The following is a 25,242-nucleotide window of genomic DNA, read 5'->3' on the forward strand; positions in this document are numbered from 1 at the left end:
AAAAATAAGTCAAATTCAGTTACTAATTGAAAAATAATAATCAAGCACAGTGGGATTATTAGCAGCTTTTGTAATATGTAACTGCATATATTATATTTTTGGGTAACTTCAGTGTGAATTTATTATAGACGGAGCTTAAAACGAAGCAACAAAGTCAAGTAGTCCTGTCTCTTTGTAACAAATGTCAGAATGTAAAAGGACAGCACCTACTTTTTCTAGGTAGGTGTAACTCCAAACCTTCCCATCTGCAAACATGCGCGATATGATCCTGCCTTGCTTGTCGATGTCTGTCCTTTCACTCATGGCTCCGCGCTGAAGCCCCGCCAGGCGCCCGTTGAAGAAATAGGACACGTTGACAGCAGCCAGGCCGCTGCTGGGCAGCCAGAGGAAGGGCCGTCCCAGCTGATCGTAAATTATCCTCAGGGTAAACTTGCGGTGATCATCGTAGATTTTTTCAGTGCGTATATTCCGGTCGTAATCAATGGACAGTAAATTCCTTCCATGAACCTGTTGAAATGAACGAAGGCTGTATTCAGTGACCACTGAATTGTTGAAAGTGTAGGATTCAGACTGACAGGCTTTCATATTTCATTCTAAGTAATTTAGGATATGCTTTATGTGTCTGACTGGGCTGTCGCCCAGAGCTGTAATCTTACAAAGGATTCCCTCGTCAAAGGACAGACATACTGCATACCTGGCTCCTGAATTGCAGACTGTTAACAATTAGCAGCAAAACGAGTGATTTTGCATGGAAGTAACTGTTTCACGTCTGTCACCAGTAGTTCTAACTTAGCATTTTTCCCTACAGTGACTTCATGGACAACAGAAAAAAATATAATGTTATATCTTCTTGGTGGTTTAACTACTTAGGCACCTTAATTGGAACACCCACTTATTCATTCATGTCATTAATGTTTTCTTCATTTACTTTCCAAATGTTCAACAGATTCCTCAAGCAGCTCAATTACTTGCAATGTATTTCATTTCTTCTGATCAAAAATCCCAGTCGAGCAGGCTGGGATGGACTTCTAGTTGTGCAAAACAAATGTTCTAAGCAGTTAGGTTAAATATTTTTCTTCTCATCTAGTTTTTAGTTAGTTTTCAAATAAAGGCACAGCATGAAATGTTTCAGTCCAAGATTTTTTACTTCTTTTTTGAATTAGAAAAAAAAAAGCAAAAAGCAAAAAAAAAACAAAACAAAAACAACCACCAACAAACAAACCACAACCAAAAGCAAAGCCAAAACAAAAGAGCATAAGAATGCAAAATGGTGAGGTTTCTAGTGAAAGCACTATAATGAGAGATACATCAAAATAATCACTGGAGGCTAAGCCACAGAATTCAGGCTAATGCTATAATCTGATAAAGCTTCTTAAGTAATTTAATTGTAGATGCGTCATTAATAAAGTACAAGTCTTTAAATTAGATATCATTTGACAGCAGTGACTGCTTAGAAAGTATTCATCGGTTTCTGGGAATTTGTTCTTCAGCTTATATTTTTCAGTAGCTTTGATTAAGCAACGTTTTCTGTTATCCAAAATTAAACCGCACATCAAACAATATGTAAATTAACCCTGAGCCTTTCTTGCAGACATGAAAGTTATTCAGAGATCTTTTCACTGGCAGGGGTAAACCCAATTCCCATCACAACCGACTCTGTAGGAATTCAGTTGCACTGACAGCAAATTTAAAATTAATACAATTTTGTGTTTGTAAAGAAGTAATTATTTCAAATTATCGCTCATTATCCTCATTTTTTCCATTAATAAAATTTAGCTCTTTAACAGTCTGCATTTCCTCAGTGGCAATCATTAGGAAAAGCTTTTCTGTAGGTTTTCCCAAATGCTTTTCCAGCAACAACTTCTCCTGTGAGTCAAAGCAAAGGCACGGCGTGGTTTTAAAAACATCTTGGCAAAATAGATCATGCTCTGCTGTCCCAAGTTAATGGAAACAAGGCTCTGGGAGGCAAAGTTGGCACCAGCCCTTTCTCAGCCAGTTACTCTGCTTTTGTAAACGTGAGGTCAGTTCTCATGATGGAGACATGTCAAAACCCTTTGCTGCACAAAGGTCTTGGTGAAGCAGGACAGAGCTTTCACTTCTCAGAAGTATGTAGCTGTAACATTAAAATAAAAGAGTAGGATATGACAGAAAGAACTTGGTTTTTTAAATGATAGGCAGAGTTTTTTTAACAAGTATTTCAGAAAGATCTTCCCTTTTCCCAAAGACACTATAAAGGGAATTAGATTTCATTTTCCCCCAAAGATAACCCAAATATTAGTTTTTTGGAATGATTACACCACATAAACAGCACTTGGGGAATAAAGAAGCCTCTGTTTGGATAACTCAGTAACTTCATTTTTGTTTGTAAAACAAGTAAAGCTACGGAGTCTAATTGTGGTGTCATATTAATTATACAGAAACCCAAGCAGAATGACTAACTCCCACTCTTCTTGGGAACACTAATAACTGCTGTAAATATCTGTAAATAACTGCTGTAAATGACTGCTGTAAATATTGTGGCTGAGGATCATCTCAAAAGCCATTTCTCTTTTGTTTTGCTACCTCTGTGCACATCTCTTCCTCTCGCTGCTGCTGAACAAGAGGCAATAGGGCAACATCCCTTCTGTGCGCTGGTAAAAGGTCTCACTAAATAAATCATTTAATTGCAGTGTATCAGAAACTCTTCTGAACAAAATCTGATCCAGGCCTTGTCTGAAAATACTAGCGAGACGTTGGAAGTGTGGCATGAGAACTGGTGGTGGGTGGTTAAGGGGGAGGAGGTTCCCACTTCTCACTGCTGTTTGTGTGTCTGGTACCGCTCATGAGAAGCAATAAGAGCCAATGAAGGAATGACTGCACCGTTGTCTCCAGCTTTGTACTGCCCCCAGTACAAAGGGGCTGTACTTGCATTCACAGTCAGCCCTGCTAACACTTAATGAGCGACTGCAGGACTGGAGATTAACAGTAGGTTCTCATAAGAACCAGGTCCATAGAAGAACACTTGCTGCTAAGTGTTCCCCTGGGTGGCCCTGTGGCCTGGCTGGTGCTGCTGGGCACTGCATCTGGCACAGCTGCCACAGCTGCCCTGTCCAGCACTGCTCCACACCCACTTCCCAACACAGTTGCTATATTTCATTCACTAAACAATTTATAAAGATGAATTAGGATAAATGAGATGCAAATAAATTCTATGCTTTCTCCCTTGTTTTCAGATTTCATTTTCAGTCCACTCAACCTGTTATAATCTCACAGTGATTTTCATTTAAAAGAGCTAAATGGATATGTGATTATTGTTACAGGAACTAACACCAGACAATTAAATGTTGAGGTGTTGCTAGATAAAGCAGTGTTTTCATTTGCATAAACATGATGCAAGAGAATCCATCTCAGGCAAGGTTTCAGCTCGAAGATGTGTTTAATTCCATTTAATTACCACAAGTACCTCTATAAAATTTTTAGTATTGAGAGTTAGGATTACAGCAGTTTTCATTTTAAAGTCCTATTTATTTTTATTTTGAACACCTAGTCAAAATGCAGAGCTGATCTATTTTCTACTTACAGTCAATCTGTGCAGGTCAACACATCAAAAATCAATTACGCGGCCATGAAATTTAGTCATTAAGGATTACCTGCTAATCTCATTCAATTTTTTGTCTAATCTTCCCTCTCACACGAATATGTGCATATTCTGAGGATTTGTGAAAATAAGGGAAGAATGCGAATTAGATGTTAAGCAAGAGGAAAATACCAAAATTTAACATCCCAGTCTAATTTAGTTTTACAAGTAGTTGGCTAAATACACTGCATTTATTATGGTCGTCTTGAACACACAGTATTGCATCTCATGACCAAAGAGAAAAGAATTATTAACATAAACAAGACCTGGATCAGCGCTACATTTTTTCTTGCCTGGTATCTGAAAATCCTCTCAACACTGCATATACTGAGGAAACAAGAGAGCGTTTGGATATTTAACAGGTGAAGAAGAGCATAGGTGAGAAAAGAATGGGATCAATCTGGATATAGCAGATCTTTAAATTTGTAGGGGATGGCTTACATGATGGGAGTGTCTTTCATTTCCTATGCTTATGGCTTTGTAATTATGGCAATTATTTTCCAACCATGCCATTTAGGAAAGGGAATCGACACAGTCTGCCAGACTGGATGAAACTGTAGGGGGATTTTAGGTAAGCAGAATGTAACTGCTCAAACTGTGTGTGTGCTTCAGAGGACTGACTGTGGTTAAGAGTGACATGGGATTTTTACAAGTGGTCAGCTTCTTTTTTTTTTCTCACTTGCAGCAATATTCAGGATATTTTTACCAACCTCTTGTGGATGAAATTTCTGTAGCTTATTACAGATGATTCCACGTACTTAACTGACCTCTCAAATAAAGAGATTCTCACACCAAAGACAATCCTAGAGTCACACATTTTAAAGAAGTGAAAATAGAAAAGATGTGTTCTTCAAATGGAAAGCTGTCAGCCCACAGAAGAAAAGATCATTATTGTAATGCTGCCACTACAGTAATTCTACTTACCCTGAGCTTTCTTCCAAACACAGTCACTTTGCCTTTAATCTGTTCTTTCCTCAGACGCCATTCAATTGAGTTCAAACCATTCTCCATTGGTAGAGAAATATTACATCGTCCTATGGTGGGAGTTACTGTCCCAGCCAGGACATGAGGTTCGCTGTGAAAGCTAATACTCATGCCATTGGCATACATCACTCTCAAAGTACCATTATTACAGAGCTGGTAGCTGTTCCTCACTTGATCTACAGCAATAACGAAAAGAAAATAATTTAGCTACTCCAGTCATAAAGAAAACATATAGCTTAATTTGATTGCTTTTTTATTGCACTCCTGTTGATGTTAAATGAAGTCAGCCTGCAATTACCACTTACGTGGTACTATGGTGGAAATTACAGATGTTACTGATTCATGTAAAGAACAGTAGTGTAACAGTGAGCCTGCAGAGAGATACTATGTTTATTTCATTACATTTTCCCTTTAGTCTTAATTATGAATCAAAATGCACAGTGATATACTGCAACCACGTAATTTATTTCTAATATGAGCAAAAAGTCCTGAAAACTGAACTGCTGGATAAACAATAAAACATTAAGCTCTAGGATAAAAAGAAAAAAAAAACCCACACAACTGTTAGACTCTTTCTGTGTGTGACCAAGTAAGCTCCTCTTCTTTTCCTGTCTGTTTAGAAACTGTCTCCAAGCAGGCGCTTTGAACAGAATTAGTTTAGCTTTAAATCCTCAAGGTACGAGGCTCCAACAATACAAGCTGGCAGCCACAGTCCTTTATTTGTCATTCTTCATTGTGCCACACAAGAACTGCACTAGCCAATCACACCCCGGCCTTTCTGCTTGCTGAGGAAAGTTATAAAAATAATCCAGTACTTTGACGGCAGTGCTATTCTCCCAGCTTTGACACAGTGAGCTCTGTTCTAAGACAATGAGGAGAGAGGGCTACAGCGGGCAACTGTCACCAAAGCATCAATATTTGTCTGACAAAAGGACAGCATCTACATAATTAATCATCCGGTAGAAGAGAAAGAAAGACTTTGGAACCAGACATGTCGCAGTATAACAGTCTGTAAATGTTGACGTTTATGTCAGGAGGAGGCTATTTTTCAGTGACGATATTCTTATGGCAGTGACATTCTATCTTAATTTAAAAGCCCTCATCATTCATCAAATTCCTTTCAGCGTGTCTTTGATAACTGTGACTGCTTTCAGTTTGTCAGATATAATGCTTGGGTGGTGCTGGGAAGATCTACACAAACATTTAACCATTTTGTTGCTAACCTTTTTGGACATACTTGGGGCGTTACACCATTCTCTCATGCGCTAACTGGGGCACAAGACCATCCACTGGTGCTGTTTCACATTTTATTTAATGGTAGTGTATACATTTGAAAGATTCATGTCTAATCACAAAAGGTACCTGAGCCTCTTTCTCCACAAGGATTTTTACATAGACAGTCAACATTCATCAGCCAGGCTACATTTTGTGGCAGCAAAGTCAGATTTTGCAGTGAAGTACAGAGAGCAGTATTAGTGGGTAAAGAGAACCTGACACAAGAGGTAACAGCAGGACTAACTTTCATCAGCAGAAAACGACCACACGTATTTGACACAAAGTATGATTGTGAAATGTCTCTTACCTGTCCTGAAGACCTGTCATTTTAGGAATGAGCTCTATGGGATTTTGTCTTGCAAACCTTATCATTTTTCCCCTGCTCATGACTGTACTTATGACACAAATATTTTGAGAATTGCTTTCTCAAATTGTGTGTGTGGTTAGGAGATGTGCTGAGAAGTGCACTTTGGTACCTTGAACAACTGTATAGGAAGCCTCCACAGAGGAGAGATTTGTGATGACCGTGACATCATCATCCCGATTAGAATTCTCAATGTCGATGGTAATAGACTTTTCCATTTCTCGATGAAGGCTAGTTACCACTCCAGTGGGACGTGTTACATTGGTCAGGCGCCCTTCATGATCATAGCTAATAGAAAAGTTAGTAAGAGCAAAAAAGCATGAGGATATATGTTCATTTCAATACCCGATGTATTAATAATGCACCAAATTTTTGCAAAAATACAGAATGAAACAGATTTTCAAGAACATCCTGGCTATATCTATTTCTCTGTTGTTGAAAGGGTCTATGATGATGAAATATTAATTTTAGAGATACTGATCTCAACTCCATCAGTGTAAATCCAGACTAGTCTCTTTTAAAATCAATTAAATTCTTACGGTTATACAGAGTGATATGTGGATCCATTATAATTAGTAAATTCATCTGTATTTTGATTGCTGCATTTAACTCTAAGGATGTGGCACCATTATGATACTACGTTCCACATTTGCAATTGAATATTTAGTGGAAATTACTAAGTATGACTTTAAATGACATACCAAGGAGTAAATTTGCCAGAAGAGATCAAAAAAGACATCAACTTGAGAACATAATAATTTCATTTAGGTTTTATCTGTGGTACTGCATTGCCTTTTGGGGTGAGTCTTTTGCCCATATAGATAAATGGTAAGAAGTTAAGGCACAGGATAGGTTGGAGTGGCACAGGGGGCAGCAGTCAGCACTCAGAATACACCTTAGAAGATGGATTAAGTGCTCCCGAGGCACAAAAATAAAAAACAAAGGTAAAAGGGCTCTCCATTAGGTTATCGACCTTACAGAAGCAGTTAAGTTTATTTAGAGGTATAAAGCCTGGGGAGGAGGCAAAGAAGGAATGCTGCCAGAAATTAAATTATTCTGTTTCTCCCTTTCCTTTTGTATGCTGTATTTCTGTGCATACATATGCTAAAGAAGCAATCCCTTGGATCTTTTAAGGGCAAGAAATGGGGACCTGAAACACAAAATCAGCATTCCTCTAGTTGCTGCAATTCTCTATTTGTGCAAGTCTCTCACCCAGCCGCTACCAAAGCGCAAAGGAGAAAGACAAGAAAAAATGTCCTGTGTAGATAAAGGGAAAAGTTTAGGTAAAGACTGAAACCAACTGGTCATCCTTTGGATGTAGAAATCCAGGGAGTGGGAAGCCTGGAAGAGAACTGGTAAATCCATTGCATTGCCTGAGAGTAGGAGAAGAGAAGAGCAGAACATTTAGTATCACAAAGCTGGATCATTTCTTTGTAGGTCAGTGTTTAGCTGCAAAGAAGAAAAAAAATCAGTGCTTTCAACGTGATTTTTTACAATGAAATCATTAAGAAATCTCAAAGTGGGCCACCTGAACTGTACAGACTATCTCCAAGATTAACATACAAAATAGGCTCCTCAGTTAACGCAAATATAAATTATGCCTTTCAATCCATTGCAATTGGTTGCACTCATTCAACTGAATATGGAGGAGGAAGGAAAAAAATCACCTGTGGAGCAACAAGTCTTACCAGAACCAACGGAAGGGTTAGGCAAAGAAGTAAATCAATAAAACAAAGCATCATGCGACCTGGAAGGAACCAATAATATAGTGTGTTCATTCAAGCAGTTCAGGTTCAAATAAAGATAAAGCAGCATGATTTTTCTTAGTAAAAGCCACAAGTTTCTACCCATTACTATAGATAGATAAATAGATAGATAGATAGATAAATAGATAGATAGATAGATAGACAGGTAGACAGGTAGACAGATATTTACTCTGTCAACCATATACTGGATAAAACACAATACATTTAGGTAACCTACAAAAAGGGTTTTGGTTAAGTCTTTATAAAAGTATTTATAAGAAATACTGAAATTACTCAGAAAGCATAGATAAGGAGAGAAATTGATCCAGCCAAACATCCACCTAGCAAGGGAAACAAGAAGCACCAAAAATAGACCTTTGGAAATCTAAAAGGTTAATAGTGGGACACCCCCTAAGGATCTGCATGTGACAACTCTGCATGCCTAGTGTTTAGCAAAGGTATGAAGAGAATACTTAGGTGCCAAATACTGCAGAAGGGACAATATTACATAGGGCAAAACTACAAAAGTTTATGAGTGGCTTTAGACTCAGAGAAAGCTGTAGAGCTTGGTGAATATCCAGAAAAATGGCTGGTGAAATTCCCCATCAGCAGATATATTTTAGGTAATGCAAATGAGACAGATTAATTTAAACTTCTCATTCACATTGCTGGGTTTTTAATTAACTCAGGAAAAATTCCTAGGGATTGCTGTGGGCTACTCACTGAAAATCTCTGTTTAAAGTCCAAGGACAGCCTAAAAGAAAATATGAATGAGGATGTACAGAGACTGAAACAGAAAAATGGAAATATTCTAATGCTATTTCTACAAATCACTGTTTTGCCCCTTCCATCTCCCAGGGCATTTTCCCCAGTGCTGGTCACAGTGTTTGAAAACAAAAATGGCAGATCAAAAAAAAAGAAAACAAAGAAGGGCTTATAGGACAATTGTACTCTCTATGATCTGCAGACTGTTTAGTTTACGAGCTAGGCATAAAAGAACCACTACCTAATAATATATACAGATTGCAATACCAGTGTATAGAAAGGAGGCACTACTGTTTTATGCACTGCATCAATAAAATCCTATTAAAAAAACATGAAAGGTAAAAAATTCAAGCTAAATAAACCAGAAAACTTTTATGTACTCTGTAATTTAGAAGTGACATATTATTGAGATTTCTTTTGAATTTATGTATTCTTGAGAGCGAGTGCTTAGCAGACTACAAAAACCAGGCATCTATCTGAATAATAAGAATAGAGATATGCAGGAATTAAATGCTTATCTAACTTTCTTCTTCATGACACAAACCTGATTCTCATCAAGTTAGAAAAAAAAAAGTTGACAATATAAAAATATACTGATCACTCTGGGACTTATTGTGCCTTTGCTGGACGCAGCTACTACACATCACAGCACGACACAGCATCAGGCTGGATGAATGAGATCTGATAAGGCCATCTGAGTGTCTTCACTTGAGGTGGATTCTGTATATACTGAAGTCATGGAGCTTCTGTTACTCCAGTTAGAGCACAGTTTCATTGCATATTTGTTTTCACTGTACATTAAAATAGTTGGTGTGTGTGCGTTCTTGCATATAAACGTGCACACATTGATACGTGCAACAAACTGAATTCTGTGAGAATTGTTCGGGCACAGCTATACAAACGAGGAATAAAATAATTGCATTATTTTTGTAACTAACGCCTGGTACAGAAATACCCTTGCTAAAACGTTAAGGAGCAAAAACCTTCAGATCTCTACCGAGTCCTTGTGAAAACCAGGGCTTGTTCAATTTCCAGGGCCACGTTAGAGGAGGACCACGAGAGGGCACTGCCTTCCTTTGCAAGGAAAAGGCATGGTGGGCAAAGCCCTGATGCGCAATGCTAATTTCGAGGTATTTTGAGCAGACTGAACACCATTCCTTACAATCCTGCGTTAGTTTTCTCTAAAAAATAAAAAAAATGTTGGCCAAGCTGAATGCATTAATAAACAAATAAGGTGTGCATTATCACCATTCTGTAACCTTAAAAATAAAGCTACAATTTAAAGTCAAACATAAGATCCTGTTTATACTTTCTAGCTGGTAACTTGAGAAATGGCATTTAGTAATGAACAGTTACTTCCCTGAAAAAAAAAAATAGAGGCATCAGACTTACCATACTCAGAAGTCATACATACATTTACAATATTCCATCTAGCTTCATTCTAAAAAGGTTTTGGTCAATAAATGGCAATAAGACTACTAAAAATATGGAAATTATTAAAGAGAAAACTGACTGTTTTTTCTAGATTCTTAATATGCTTTTGAACCTCATCTGATGAATTCCATTTAAACAGAAAATTCTGGCTTTTTAATCTATGCGCTCATGAACACCAATGTGCTCTTGGGTTATCAACAAATTATGTGAGTTACACAGGGGTCTGACAGATAGCTGGGGATGTAATTTCCTCACTTGTCTCAAGAATGAACAATCAGTAAAGTTAATCAACATTTTATCAACCATGAGTAATATATGAGCCTGAATAGAAAGATAATTTGAGCTCTAAAAGAAAGAAACCATGGTATTAAGGTTTATAGACACAGGCAACTCAGTAGGAGCCACAGATTGCTGGGGGCTGGCTTGGATTCAAATTATCTGCATTCTTGCTGGCGACTGGGAACAGGGGCCCAAGCTGGCAAAACAAAAGCACGTTTCTGAATGTCGCACACAGTCCTTCGTGCTGGAGGTAGTAAACTTCCTCACTGGCCTCAAACTATGGGCAGGTGGTTCTGTACCCACCTAAAGGACACGGCAAAACCGATGAAATCAAGCAGCCACTTAATTATGTCCAGCATCATAATAGATTGAGGTGCAAAGGCCTTATTCGGTATCAGTGAAAAACCTACAACAAATTTCAGTGGGATCACTTCAGGGCCCCATCACTACCGTTTGAAAAATAAAAGTACGCTTAATATATCCAAAAACATTCTTACTCATAAAATGTTGTCCATCCTGTTTCATCACTCTTCGTTGCTAAGAGACCACTGTTTCCATTATAAGTCATTAATCCAAGTTCCAGGGTCTGCGTTGAGACTAGTTTGAGTCCACCATTAGTGCCAACAGCCAGCGTGACAATCTGATTATCAGGCATCAGTAAATGGCGGGGCATTCCACTGGCATCCCGACGGACCTTCAAGGAGTTGCCATTGCTGTCCATCACCTCCGTGACATCGTTATCGCTGCTATAGGTGAAATTGTACAAGTACTCCCCGGTAACAAGGCTGAGAGTGTACTGGTGAATCCCATCAGCATTGAAGACATACAGCTCCTGTTCTCCTGGAGATGCAGCTTCATATTGGTTAAAAGAATTAAGAATGGGCCTGTTTTTACTGACAGCCCTAATGCGGATATTTCCGAGATCAGCTATGTAGATGGTACCATCTGGGGCCACAGCTAAGGAAGATGGTGAATTTAAGATGGCATCAGTGGCATACCCATCATCCCCAGAATAGCAATTACAGTTGACATCATTTTTGCAATCACAGTCTGAAGCTGCCCCTGCAAGAAGGCATATTTCTCCATTGGTAGTTACCTGGCGTAGCCGATTAATTTTTTTTTCATCTGTCTCACTGATGTAAAGAACTCCTGTGTGTGAGATGGCAATGGCACTGGCTGATTCAAGTGCAGAATGAATAGCCAGTTTGCTAAGAGAGTAGTCTATACCAGGAACCTGGCAGTGCATGGGGCGTCCAGCAATAATGCTAACTTGATGGTTTTCTGTGATCCGTAAAATAACATTGTTCTCTAGGACATAAAGTGAGTTGTCCATGGGATTGACAGCGAGATCAGTAGGCCACTCCAGCCGTACCTATGAGTTGCACAAATTATTACTGTAAAACTCATAACTGAAAAGTACACTTCTAGTGTTTAAAATTCCATGTGTAACAACAGCAAATTAGTGAGGGGTTTATCAGCGCAAATCATGAAACTGCAACTATTTCAAACAATCATTTTCTTTCTTGGAAATATTAAAGCTATGTGCAATGGTAGCTTTGGCGAATTGTGTTTCGGTGCAAAGAATGAATGCTACATTGTGGAAACTCTACAATAATTACAGAAAAACAGGCAATTAAGACAATTACTTCCATTATCTCAACCTTATTTCACTATTGTTGCATAAATAACCTGCATTAACCACAGTGAAAGGATAGTTCATTCATCTCAATAATGAATCAAACATGCTATCATCTTGCAATAAATAATGTATCTCTTAAGTGGCCAGGAAGTCATCCAAAACAGTTGCCCATCTCTTCTAAGGCTGAGAAGTAAAAAAACGTAGGAGTTTACCTGGCTGACATCCATGCTGGAATCACAGCTCAGAGGTCGTACAGCAGTTAGGTCATTGGAGCCCAGCAGAGTTGATATAATTCCATTCTGATCCACTTTTCGAATCATAGTGGCATCAACAAAATACATGAGTCCATACTTATCCACTGCAATTCCTGCAAGTACAAAAAACAGGCATCAGTGAAGCTTCTAGCTTCAAGGTAGGATTAATCATGTTAACAAGTTTAAAGATGGCGGTGTTTGTTTACTTTTCCTGCCTTCCGAGTTGTAAATCCTTGAAGAGGAAAGGCACAGAAAAATGAAAAGGGAATTCTTGGAGGCACAGAATGCTGCTGCTGCTTGTCATGAAGGAGGACAGGCATACTCTCACTTGGCTTTCCTGCTTTAATTTGGTGCAATGCCTAGCTCAGTTCTTGGTCTGAAAATGAAATACTCATCTAAGCTTTCTGCCTTACACTGGTTGCAGCAGTACTCGTACTGTCGAGGGGGAGAAGAGGAAGCTTTATCTTCTCACCCGCTGTGTAGGGCTGTTCTGTCCCATTAACATACTTCGTACATATAAACAGAAATTATTACCTAAACAAAGAACAGGACCTCTTGTTTTTATTCATTTTTCTTCGCTTCTACTATCATCTAGTTACTTTCAACCATTAGAAAGAAACAAAGGTGTCTGAAACACCTGGCAATAAACCTGATTAATCCAGAACTTGAACAGCAATGTGTCTCCCAAATCTCTACATCACTTTTAAAATTGTTTTTTAAAAATCAGAGACATCTAAGGTGACATATGAAAGCAGAGAAAAATGCCACAGTGGGCGGTTTTTCTTCCCAAAATACTGTATCTCAAATAGTGATTTGTTTTCTAGTTTTCATGTTTGCTTCATGGAGTAAGTGGTACCCTGCTAATTTCTGTTCTGTTCTTATTCAGTGGCATTCAGTGCTGGGGTAATAAAGTTTGCTTAACTAAACAAAGCACGAACACTTGCCAATCCACTGTAATTAAAGCACGGAATAAAAATTACCAAGCAAGTAGTGATTTAATTGCCAGATAATTATTTCCACATCCAGCGTAGCCTCACATAGTCATTTTCTCTGCCTTTTTTTATTACGTTACCTCGAGGACTCATTAGGGTTGCGTCCACTGCTTTCCCTCCATCTCCACATCTGGCTTCATCAAAGGGCAGGCATTGCTCTCCAGTCCCCGCCACCACTTCAGAATTACCAGCCAGGTCTTTTGTGCCAGTGAGAGATTTGACTTTGTATATCCGTCGGCTGTTGGTGTCTGATACGTACAGGGAGCCCGAAACAGGGTCCACGGCCAGATAGTATTTGTGAGCAGGATTGTTGCTTTAGAGAAAAAGGAAGCATAAAACAAAAAGAGCTGAGCAACCCAAAAACTTCACAGGCTTTCAGAGTGTAGATATTCATCAGACACACTGAGATCTGGAAAGAAAGTCTGACACCTTCATACAGAGTTGGGGTCTGAAGAAGTTCTGTTTGAAGATTTAACTTGGTTAGGGACCGGTCAGCGTTTCAGGATTGTCATTCCAAATCTCACGCTCTTTGCTACACCAAACGCTGCATAACAAAGCCCAATAAGCCAGAACCATACAGTGGACTTTCTCCTTCATCTTTTTAGCTCTCCAAATGTGCTTTAGGTCCATTCTCTTTGGCTTATATCTACCTGCTAACACCACCCTTCTCCTGAAAGGAGAAGTAATAGGAGTAAGATAAAAAAGTCAGCTTCTGAGTTACATATATTATGCCACAAGATTTGTGTGGTCTTGCATAAATAGAAGGCAGAAGCATAACAAATTTATTCCTAAAGCAAATTCATTCTCATTCATTCTTATCAAGAATCTCATTTACGGTAGATGAAGTTGGTTATGTAACTAAAACCAGAGAGACCCCGAGTGTCTGACTTTAACTCCAAACCTTCTGTTACTGACAAACTGGTCCTCAGTTTGAGATTAGAACAGGTGCTCATATGGGAAGCTACTTCTCATATGAGATATATGTTTTTTGACAGCTTGTCACATTTTGGAACTACTTTAGCAAATCATCTGCAAATTGAGAAATGTCAATCTCAAGCGATATATATACATTCGCACACACAGAACTGCAGTGCAGAAATATTTTCAAAATCTTGCCTGGCTAGTTTAACTCAATTTAGTTGGATTTTAAGCATGATCTGAATTTCTAAGCCTTTGGTGCCTATGGGTGAGCATAAATAAGGTCAATGGTGGTTTCAAAACATAGAAGACAAATGAAGACAGGAAGAAAAATAATGAAGGTTACTTACCAGTAACCAGAGAGATCTGCCTCCAAATATCCACACTCCTAGTTTCAAGTGGCAAAAGTGCCCATCTCCAAGAGTGAGGATACTTAGTGATAAGTTATGATGGACATAAGCCATTTCTTGATCAGATTCACGGAGGGTACAGTAAGGGCACATCTGGCAGATGATTATCAGTAACAAAGACAACTGCGTTTCTGTGGTCATGAGCACATTTGGAGGAATGAGGAGGCCCCAAAATATCACTTTTTACAGTTATCTTCCTCTATGCCAGTCTGTGACATGTCAGGACTTTAGGTCAATAGCAATTAGTTCTAAAACCGTGGAAAGCAGGAAGGAGATTTGTTTGACCAAACTTAAATAGGCAGAGGAAATGCCATTTGCTGAAGTCTAGGAGTGTAGAAATTAGAGATGAATAAATACAATAAACAAAAAATACTTGGCAGTTTTATTTCATGCACGAATTGCAAAGTGCTTTATAAAGATGGGTATTAGACCCATTTTACAGAGGAGGAAACTGAGGCACAGAGAGGTTAAGTGGTGCAGACAAGGTTATACAGGGAGACTAGTGACATGCTTGAAATTAGAGCACAATCTCTTTGTTTTCCAAATTCCTCTCCTTATCTTCAGCAGCAGACTGCACCTTTTCACTACACTTTTACCACATTCCTTCTCATCCCTCCAAAACAAAGCTTAATCTTTGCCACATAGCAAAATATCTCCTTCCACTTCTTCACACTCCCAAGTATGTGAGCCATGCAAACACCTGCATATTACTCACTGTTTTGAAATTCTGCTCTACTTTCATCACACTTTCTCCTTGGCACTTAGGAAGAAATTTCACTGTGACACTAGTGCTGTGTCATACATCACTTTGCAAAGACACCCAAATTTAAGTCAAAGCCTTGCAACAGCAGCAGAACAGACAGTGCTTACACACTGATGCTGTGGGCCTGTTGTGTTGTCATCCTTAATGTTTTCTGCCTGTCTTTTCCAGAATGTGTTGCTGAGATGGGAAGAGGCATGTACAAGCTGGAGATGCCCTTACCTATCTTCTGCCTGCTTAAGGCAGGGCACTCCCCTGGACTGGGGTGCTCTCAGCAGAGTCTGTGGGAGCTGCTCTACCCTTGCTGCAGCCCTGTGAGCTGCAGGAAAGGTTTCTGTACTGTTCAGATATGATTTTGCCAGCCTGTGCCTGCCCTCCCATGAGCATGCCCCTGCCTCCCTTCTGCCCACAGCCAGTCTTAGGTGTGTCCTGCTGCTATGAACACAGTGCAAAGTAGGAATCAGTCAAGAGCAACGGTGGAATGTGGGCTCATCTCCCCTTTTTCTCTTGCAGGCACTGATGTGACCACGGGGCTCGTCCTGTATTTGTGTATGGCATCTCCCTCAGAGCAGTTTTGTCAGGGTGTGGGCCAATAGCTTTTGTTCCAGAGCAGGGCACAACTCAGTGCAGCTGCTAGCCTTGCCTATTCACTTTTGCTCCTGAGCCTGGTAAGGGAACAGGCAGTGGAAGATGCTCCACAAAACACATTTGAACAATTCTGGCACAAGACAACTGGTGGGCGTGCGTCCACAGTCGCAGAAAAACTGAAGAAAGCATTACCTCAAACAGGGATGTATTTTATAAATGAATAGTGCATAGTTCTCAAACTGGCCTCTAAGCAACTAAACACCTTCTGCGTCTTTTTTCTCAGCACCATTTCAATCTTTTATGTGAATTATAGGAAATGAAGGGATATACCTTGCTTTAAAATACTTTCCATAACATCTGATATTGCCCAGAAGCCTCTCTTCCTCTAGTCTTCCCTAGTGTGCATAGTAGTTACAATCTGCAACCTTACTTCATCTTCCAGGGAGCCTGGAGCCTGATAGCAAGTACAGGCAGCACCAGCTCCTGGTTGCTCCTCTTCTCATACATGCATAAACAGTGTTACAACAGCTTTTCTTGAAATATAACCAAAAAAGAAAAGCTGCTCAGAGCAAATCTTTACGCACCTGAAGAATTAACTAAGCTTACAGTTGCAAATGAGAAGCCTCCAGCATCACCAATAACCATTAGCAAATTGTGAATTCATCTGAATAAAAGAATTCAGTGGAGTTAGACTCCATATACCAAAACACATTGTGAACAGGAAATTACATTATTTAGTCAGACTATCTTCTGTATCTAACTTACGTAGCAGAAATGGAAGGATACCAAAGAATACCTTTAAAAAAAGTCATGGACAGAACAGTATGGAAGAACTTTTAACAGCCTCTCTTGTTCTTGCCCTTGGTATTATGCAGGGTGAAGGCATATGGCACTGAAGAAGGCATAAGTATTTTCTATGCTGCTCTGCTGCTCCCATCCAGAAAGCCTAGTGCTCATGTGAGGCAAGAGGAAAAATCTTTACTCCTCCAGAAATGTAACTCCTCCCTTGTAAATCATACAGTGATTCCTTCTAGTGATTTCACACAACCAGCTGTTGAATGTAGTCAATGAACGACACAGAAACTAACTTATAAGTAAGGACGTTGTTCAGGGAGTCGCTGATGTCCAGAAAGTGCATTTTTGACCTATTTCCAGTCATTGGTGCTTTTATGAAACTTTCTGGCATTTGTAGAACTGCTCTCATAGTTTGTCTCAACCATTTGGACCAGTTATAGACAGCAGGGAGAAATGATTATGTAGAAGTTAGCTTGGGGTTCATTATACTTGCATTCTACTATACGTTTCTAATTACTGTCATAACTTGTTTTGTTGCTTTTTGACTACATTTTGTAATTGCTAATGCTTATCATATTCATAACACACAATTAGCACATAAAATGTTTCTATATATGGTACATGAAGAACATAACATTACACAAGAAGCACAACACAAAAAGCAAACACAATGAAGCAAACAAACCATATCAAATTATATGGGAAAGAGCTCATGTCTTACCTATGTTTAAACTCTTTATTTCTTTATAGAAGGGGAACAGAAGGAAAAAGAACAAACAGTTAGCTGAAGAATAGATGGTAAAGCAAACATAGTATTTGTTTTATTTTACAAAAGGACATAGGAGAAGGTACCTCTATTCAGCACTAGCCTTATCTTGGTTTACAGATGAAGAATGCCTGAAGAATCCACTTGCCAACTAGTTCCCTGGTATGATACCCCTTCCCTCATCCCCCACCCCCATATGCGCTGCAGAAAGCTTTCTTGAGGACTGGAAGAGTTTTCAAATGGAAATATACGCAGCTCGTGGGCTGAGAGGGAGAGGAACTGGCAGTTTTCTTAATATAAACGTAGGAATGGGGAAGCACGGGGATTAGGATATTGTCTGCCAGCTATGGGCAACTTCTTTCATCAAAACAGTTTTCTAGCAGGCTATTTCTAAACAAATTTTTATTACACAGGTTTTTTTTCTATTCCCCCGGACTCTAAAAAAGTGCGTAAGACAAGTTTGGATGAGACTTTATAGCATTTTACCTAGATTCTATTTAAGTCAATCAAAGCAAATATCAGGTTAAAAAAACCAAATCTTTCAAGTGAGCAGTAAAATACTGTACAAAGGAGATACGTAGCATTAATTGATGCCTAGTCTACTTTCTAGAAACAAGCCAAAAGAATCTTTTGCTTCCAGGAAGTCAATACATTCTCCACACCACAGTGCTGCACTGTGTTTATCATTTCTTTTTAGGAATACACTTTGAAAAAAGGAGCAAGGTGCATGACTCCTGCAGAACTCAAGGCACAGCCCCCAGTTTGCAGTACCAATGTTCATTGTTGATACGCAGCACTCGAGTGAAAATTCCTATTAGCTGCCCAGCTCAGGTACCTTCATAAAGCACAGTGCAACAGAAATAAGCACACTGGCCTATTCTGACTTGTACAGCTACTCACGATTTATATTGGCTTATGTATAACCAAAATTCTGACCATTCTGAAATCGAAACAAAGCAATATACTTTGTTGAAATAGTTATGAAAGCACTATTTGCATGTTATATTTGATACTTGCTGCAGACTCACTCCAGTTTATACTTAAATGCCTAAGAGCTGGGGGATTAAAGCCATTTGAGTTAGAATTTAAAATGGCCACTGAATCACAACTACTTCTGTACATGATTGCTGGAATGGACCCTACTGAATTCTCTACAAGGGGTAAAAATACCACCATAGATCCTAAAAGCTTGGGTGCCAAGTCATTTGCAGCTGTGCAACAGGTACTTGAAACATAACAGATTCACTGCTCATTGCTAATAGTTGTAGAAGAAGCTAAAGAAACTACACTGTGGAAAACAGATTTTCTTAAAAGAAAAGAGAAAATGGACAACAGCAGAAATGGAAGATAGGCATCTTCATCTTTACTGATATCTTTCCTATAACCCCTCACACATTCTGAAAAGTCTGAGCTGTCTCCTGCCTAGGTGGAAACCAAAGTTCTCAGACTAGCAATGCAGACTTGCAGAAACTGCTCAGAAACTGTGTCAGTGATTGACATTTGGAGGTGAGATGGACATAAATGCCTTCCAGTAACTATGCTAGTTTGAAAACGTTTCTCTTCACCTATAATGCTGTAGTCCTATTCACCAGACAGCTAGGCAGAACCGGACTAGTTCAAAAAAACCCAAACATCAGCATGTTCTATGTAATGCAGATAATATAGTATATAGTATAGTATATACACTATAGTGTATGCTGATAGAAATGTTTATAGCAGGTCATACAGCCACACCAGCTACCTCTTGTGGTCCATCCCCAGCTGCCAATCAGAAAGCACTGGATGATCTATTGTTTTAACCTGTACTTTTTTAAAACCTCTGGAGAGTAAGTCAGCCTGATGGTGTGTAAGCAGGTGTCAGTGATCTCAGAGTTGATTTGGCCCAAGTCTGATTCTTTTCTCTTATATAAATCAGAATTCACAACAGGGACATCAACAGAATGACATGAATGGGAGAGAGGTGTGAAATAGAGCTAGGCCTCCTGTTCCCTAACAGCTCTTTAACTTTGCATTTTTCCCCACTAATTATAAAATAAAAGCACAGTAGAAGAAGAGGTATTGGTTATTGCTCATATTATTAAAAAAAAAAAAAAGGCTAATGACTTAAATCCAATCAATGTGCTTTGCAGTTATTTACAAGAGCACTGATCCTACTGCCCGAGCGGGTTGCAGAAGTATCAGAGGACAGCCAATGCAAGCCACTTCTCATTTGCTTTCTGCCGAATACTCAGTAGTGTATCAACAATAAAGAACAGTTACATGAGTTATGGTTGGAAGCAATAGCTCTTCCTTCTACCAGAGGAACGAAAAAAGGAGATGAAACAGAAATGGGTGAAGTGGTACACTCTACACTCATGCCCTCCCTGAAAAGTGCCAAAATCTCAATGTTTTGAGAGGAATAGAGATATGATTTTAGAAAGAATTCTGATGGTGCAAAGTGACTCTGTATGTCAACTTCTACCGTACTAACCAACCTACAGAACTAAACCTACAAGAAAGGGAAAGAAGTGGGAAAGTGGATCTCAAAATCATTGATGTGAAAACCTCCTTTCTAATCTCCTAAGAGTGTTAATTCTTTATTTATCACTGTGGCTCAATACCTAAGGGCAGTCAGTTCTGCATTTTTCAAATAAAACTAAATTACATACACAAATGAAAGAAGACTGTGTTCAAATAATCACCACCAGGAGAGAATAAGATGGTGTGCACTATGTTTTTTTCATCCTTCTCTATAAGCATTGCTCTGATTAGCTATAGACTTTGAACTCTGCATTTCTGTGCCCCATTTCTCCACTGGAATTTGAACAGGTTGACAGTGATAATGTTTTACAAAATTATAAAAACAATGGTAAAGGCTGATTTAAGCACAGGCTACGGAATCGGCGTCCCAACACCTACCTCAGCTCCAGTATGCTAGTAACATTCCTGGATGGGAAGATACGCCGAATGTAGTTAAAATCTCCAACAAAGAGACTTCCATCAATTCCCACTGCCAGTGCTACAGGGGCCAAAAGCTTATTTCCTTCTGCAAGACCATTGCAGCTAGGACAGGATATGCTTCTTCGGCGCCCATTCCCCATAATGCTGGTTATCACAGCTGGCTGCTGATTTAGAAACTGATTTTCTCCATTGCCTTTGTGCAATATACCTAATAACAGACAGGAGGAGAAGTGGTTATTACAGTCATTTGTTACAGGTGACTTCAGGTAGTTCTCCTTTCAGCAGCTGCTGTTAAGGTCTCAACAGTGATATGATTTCAATGCTTGGTTCTCCAGCAGTGCAAAAACAGTGAAATAGGTCTGCAGGAGTAAACAATAAAGGTGTAATGAGGATTCTCTGTTAAAAACACGCACATATACAGCTAAAAACACAAATCCAAGCTTAAACCCACAATACTTTGGTCTTCATTATGAAAGAAAATGTCATCATACATCCCTACAGGGTGGCACAGTGGTTCAGGCAGTTTTAGCAACTATGGAGTGAGGAAGCAAACAGCACAGAGGACATACACTTGTTAGCACACCCTGATCCTCTGAGTCCGGTTTCTTGTGTTGCATTTTGTTTGGAATTTTTATTAACTTTACTCTTCTCTGTCCACCTCTCAGTTTTTCCGTGCACAAATGGAGATGACAGAAAAGAGGACAGTGCAGAAAATTAAAGACACAACTCCTGGAAGAGCTCCTATGATCACTAATGAAAGACAAGAGGGGAGCTAGTGGTAAGTTCCTTATTAGGTTTCCAGAAAGGCCTTTAAGATGGGTTTTCTCTTTTAAACATATTATTCTAAAAGTACATATCTGTTCCAAGAAAGGAGTGCATTCTGTCAAAATGGGCATTTTCAATGTCGTCAAAGATTATAGAAATCTGGCTGGAAACAGCCACATTTATTGCTCTTTTGGAAATACTGCTGTGTGACTCTTAACATAAAGTAACTGGCTCCCCAGGGACAAGTATAGCTGCCATTACTGTTGTCACCAGTGAATATCATGCTCTATCTGAATGGCCATCTCAGAAGCATTTGATCTGCTGCACTTAAAAATGTGTTTGAATAGCCTGATCTTGCCTGTTCTGAATGCTCCTTCAGATTTCTTGGACAATAATATATTGTGCAAGTTGCTGATGCAGAGCATTCCTGCAAGAAAGAGCAGGAAAGCTGCAGAAAACACTTTACAGGAATGAAACGAAATGTGTATTACCAAGCATTCAACTCCTTAGCAGTCTTTGAGAAAATGTGACGTCTAAGAATACTCGTTTTAGGATACTTAAAAGTGAGGAGAAAAACCACAACAGGTGTCAAAAGGAAAAGACGAGAATCAGTATCTTAACAAGAGTCTCATACTCCTTTGAAACCCTACCTCAGATTATAATGGAAAAGGACAAACAAAGAGGACTGGGAATGGATATGGTTAACATAAAAAGAACACGGAAGGAAGACAGAAACTAATTACAGGGGAATAAATGAACAACTGAACAGAGGATGAAGATCTGGACTTCTAGAAAACAATGCTTGGCAGGAGGGTAAAAAATCTGTTGAAATTATACAGAACTTTTCTGACAATTAAAACGTCCCATTCCTTACTAAGCTAAAGATGAAACAAAAAGAATGAAGAAATTGCATTTTTCAAAAGGTAAATATAAATAAGAAGCATTCGCAGTCAGAACTCCATATAGCCCAGAAAACATGTGGAACTAACTGACTTACCACTCTTGACATTAAGTACATGGTGTTTATCCAAAGACCATCCTCCTAGATTTGAAGGATCTAGTTCAAATCCTTGCAGTAGCGCGGTCCTTTTCTCCCACAGAATCAAACTGGGACAAGTCTCATATTCAAAACCCACAGAAACTGAAAAAAATAAAAAAATAAAAAAATCTCATATACCTGCTGAACACTGAATTAAATGTCCAAGGCACATTCAATGGGCCATCATTCCAGTCCCCAGTAACCTCAAAAAGATGACGTGATTACATTTCCCTCTTTTCATCTACAATATTAAATTCAGATCTTTCACTAAACGCAAATTTTAAGCTTCATTCACACGTACTCTGCAGGGAGCAGATCCCTTTTATTGAACAGCTGGCTTTGGGAAGTGACCGCTTTGGAAATATAATTAAAAAAATGATACTAATAACATTCTCCCATCAGATAGCAGGACAAGATCGAATTCTTAATTTGCCGGATGTTCACAGCGTGTATTGTGTTCATTTTCCACACCATACACCAAGGAGCAGTGACAACTGTGTGTGCTTCAAGCACTCACAGACATTGTAAGCATTACTCAGGAAAGCAATATCTCATGCAAGAATATAAGAAAGAAACTGTAGCAAAAAAGATTTTAGAAAAATATGGAGAACAACGATTTAAGCAAATTTTTCATTCTACACTGGCAGAACTCCAATACACATTTTTAGCAATGGTACAGCAAAATCTTTCTCAATATTCAAACGAAAAAGAAAACTTGTAAACATTGTGATGTTCACCCATTTTCCCACCCACTAGAACCAAGATCTATAAATAAAGGAACTAAAAGGAGCTATAGCACTGCTAGATTGAACAACATTAGGAAAACTATTTCATTTCAAATATACTACAAGAGGCTGTAATAATAGCATGCAGGAGATGCCAAAAGCACTGGAGAATGCCAGTCACTTGAAACACAAGATTTATTTGTTAACTGAAAGAAAATAAAGGCACAGCGATGGTCTACATTTCACCTAAGTCCCTGCGACCAGCTTATTCCATTGGCTGATCTAAAACTTCTAAGTGAGCTGCTGTTTAGGCAACATAGACACAGTGGTAGCCTAGACCCTCTGAATGTGCTCCTGAATACATAAAAGGAACATGATGCATGAGTAAAATGTGTAAGGAAGACAAGAACTGCTTAGTTTATATATGCTTCTCACAGAAAATCTTTGCAGCTTTCTTACACAAAATTGTAAGTGTCTGGAAAGCTATGAGCTTGTATATACTGACTTACCTACAGCATCTGACAACCCATAAACCTTCTGACCATATGCATCTGTTTTGTCCCAGATAAATGTATAAGCCAAGTTGGGGGATGCCTGAAATGATTTTTGAAATAGATGCCCTTCTACTGCTACCATCAAATGAACTTTGATTAGATTCAGTGGCACAAGTGACTGAGTCATGATGATCTTAAGTAAGGATTTATATCCAGCAGTACGGGAACTCAGGTAGATCAGCTTTATACTTGTGCCGGGGATCTCCATTTCTTCATGAAGAACCTGAATATGAAAAAGATCAAACATTTTACATTACTGGTTTGGTGGCTTTTTTTTTTTTAATTTTTTTGTTTTCTTAGAATAGCAGATACTATTCTAAGCTAATAATATTCCTATGACCTAATGACTTTCTACTACTGGTAATGAGTATCTTCAACTCAATGCAGTGACAGAGTTCAGCTGATGTTTCTGGTGAAAATATTATTTGCTGTCTGCAAACACATTTATTTGTAAGAATCCACTGCAACAGCAAAATAAGAACAGTTTTACTGTAAGTTATGTGCAAGGGGAATAGAAGAAGATACAGCTAAAGGAACCTGCAATTTCTACCAGCAATTCATACAAAGTAAACATTAACTGAGTAGAGAAGTGAAAACAACTGAAGTTTTCCTTTGTCCTAAACAGCACACAAGAAATTGGGACTGTGCTTAATAGCATACAGCAAAGCCTCTGTAAAATTCCCTTGAAACATGTAAGCTTTCAATTGAAATACAGATATATACTGTGCGATAATGAGAAGGTGCAAGGTAGTCAAAGACAAATGAGTCTGGCTGACAAAAACAGGATATCTACTACAGTCTTCATTAGAAAACTTGTTATCTGTCAGAATGAATGCAAGAGCTTTTTGCTGTAGCAACTCCAGGAGACAAATGGTGGTTGTGGCAAGTGCTTATGTCAACAGTAGCACCTGACCACCAATTTCTGTATCTTTCCCTCTGTTCTTACCTGGGTTTCTGGTACAATGGGATTTCGGCCAGGAGCATCACTGAAGAAAGTTGACAGTGGTGATGAAATGATGATTGGATCAGGTCTGACAAAGCCACTGAGATCACAGCTGGGAATGGAGTTCTCCTCTGTCTTCATTACAAGTGTGTCCATGGCATAGAAGCTGTTCCAAGGCAGCCATACTGTTCTTTCCTGAGTCATAAATGGGGCCCGTTCAAAGTGCAAAGTTAGGGATGATCCACCATTAGCAACCAAGTCAAACCTAAAAAAAACAGGCAGGCTTTAGAGGCAATGAGACTGAATGATCCAAGTAATAACACTCTTGGCTAACAGAATGTCACAGCAATATATATGTTTTAAGTGTCCTGTTTCAAATTATCTGTCATTGGATGTGAATCTCTGGCAGCAAAATGACCGACTGAAACACAGTCAAGGCAAGCAGCAATTTGTAGCCATCTGGACAAATGTTCTGATACATTATAAAATCTGCATTAAAATAATTTCCAAAAAAAGAACAAACCAGTACATTTATTACTGCATGTCCCCCATATCCATAGAACCAGCAGTAAAAACAAGTTAACACTGGGCTGGGCACTGAATTATTCCTTTCCTAACAGATGCTGTCCATCAAGAAAAGTAATGGGATGGATGGCAGTAAGAATAATAATGAAAACTTTAGCTGTTTCTGT

The 25,242-nt window shown here is 38.9% G+C and overlaps 1 protein-coding gene across 3 annotated transcripts in view; it reads right to left on the reverse strand.

The window, feature by feature from the left end:
- The window catches only part of TENM2 (teneurin transmembrane protein 2), a 547,500-nt gene that overhangs the window by 7,467 nt on the left and 514,791 nt on the right, over positions 1–25,242 (reverse strand). For 2 of the 3 annotated variants that reach the window (XM_042826120.1, XM_042826118.1), the window contains exons 17-27: positions 24,554–24,815; positions 23,563–23,830; positions 22,287–22,430; positions 20,483–20,732; positions 17,540–17,560; positions 13,428–13,660; positions 12,314–12,468; positions 10,960–11,834; positions 6,352–6,527; positions 4,541–4,776; positions 211–507 (exon numbers count right to left, since the gene is read on the reverse strand). In XM_042826120.1, coding sequence (XP_042682054.1) covers positions 211–507; positions 4,541–4,776; positions 6,352–6,527; positions 10,960–11,834; positions 12,314–12,468; positions 13,428–13,660; positions 17,540–17,560; positions 20,483–20,732; positions 22,287–22,430; positions 23,563–23,830; positions 24,554–24,815 — 2,917 coding nt within the window. The remainder of the gene's footprint in view (positions 1–210; positions 508–4,540; positions 4,777–6,351; positions 6,528–10,959; positions 11,835–12,313; positions 12,469–13,427; positions 13,661–17,539; positions 17,561–20,482; positions 20,733–22,286; positions 22,431–23,562; positions 23,831–24,553; positions 24,816–25,242) is intronic. The other variant, XM_042826119.1, reaches the window with a different exon arrangement.

The sequence above is a fragment of the Centrocercus urophasianus genome, unplaced genomic scaffold, assembly GCF_019232065.1.
Source record: "Centrocercus urophasianus isolate 14NV4802_14NV808 unplaced genomic scaffold, USGS_Curo_1.0 seq_26, whole genome shotgun sequence".
Taxonomy (NCBI): Eukaryota; Metazoa; Chordata; class Aves; order Galliformes; family Phasianidae; genus Centrocercus; species Centrocercus urophasianus.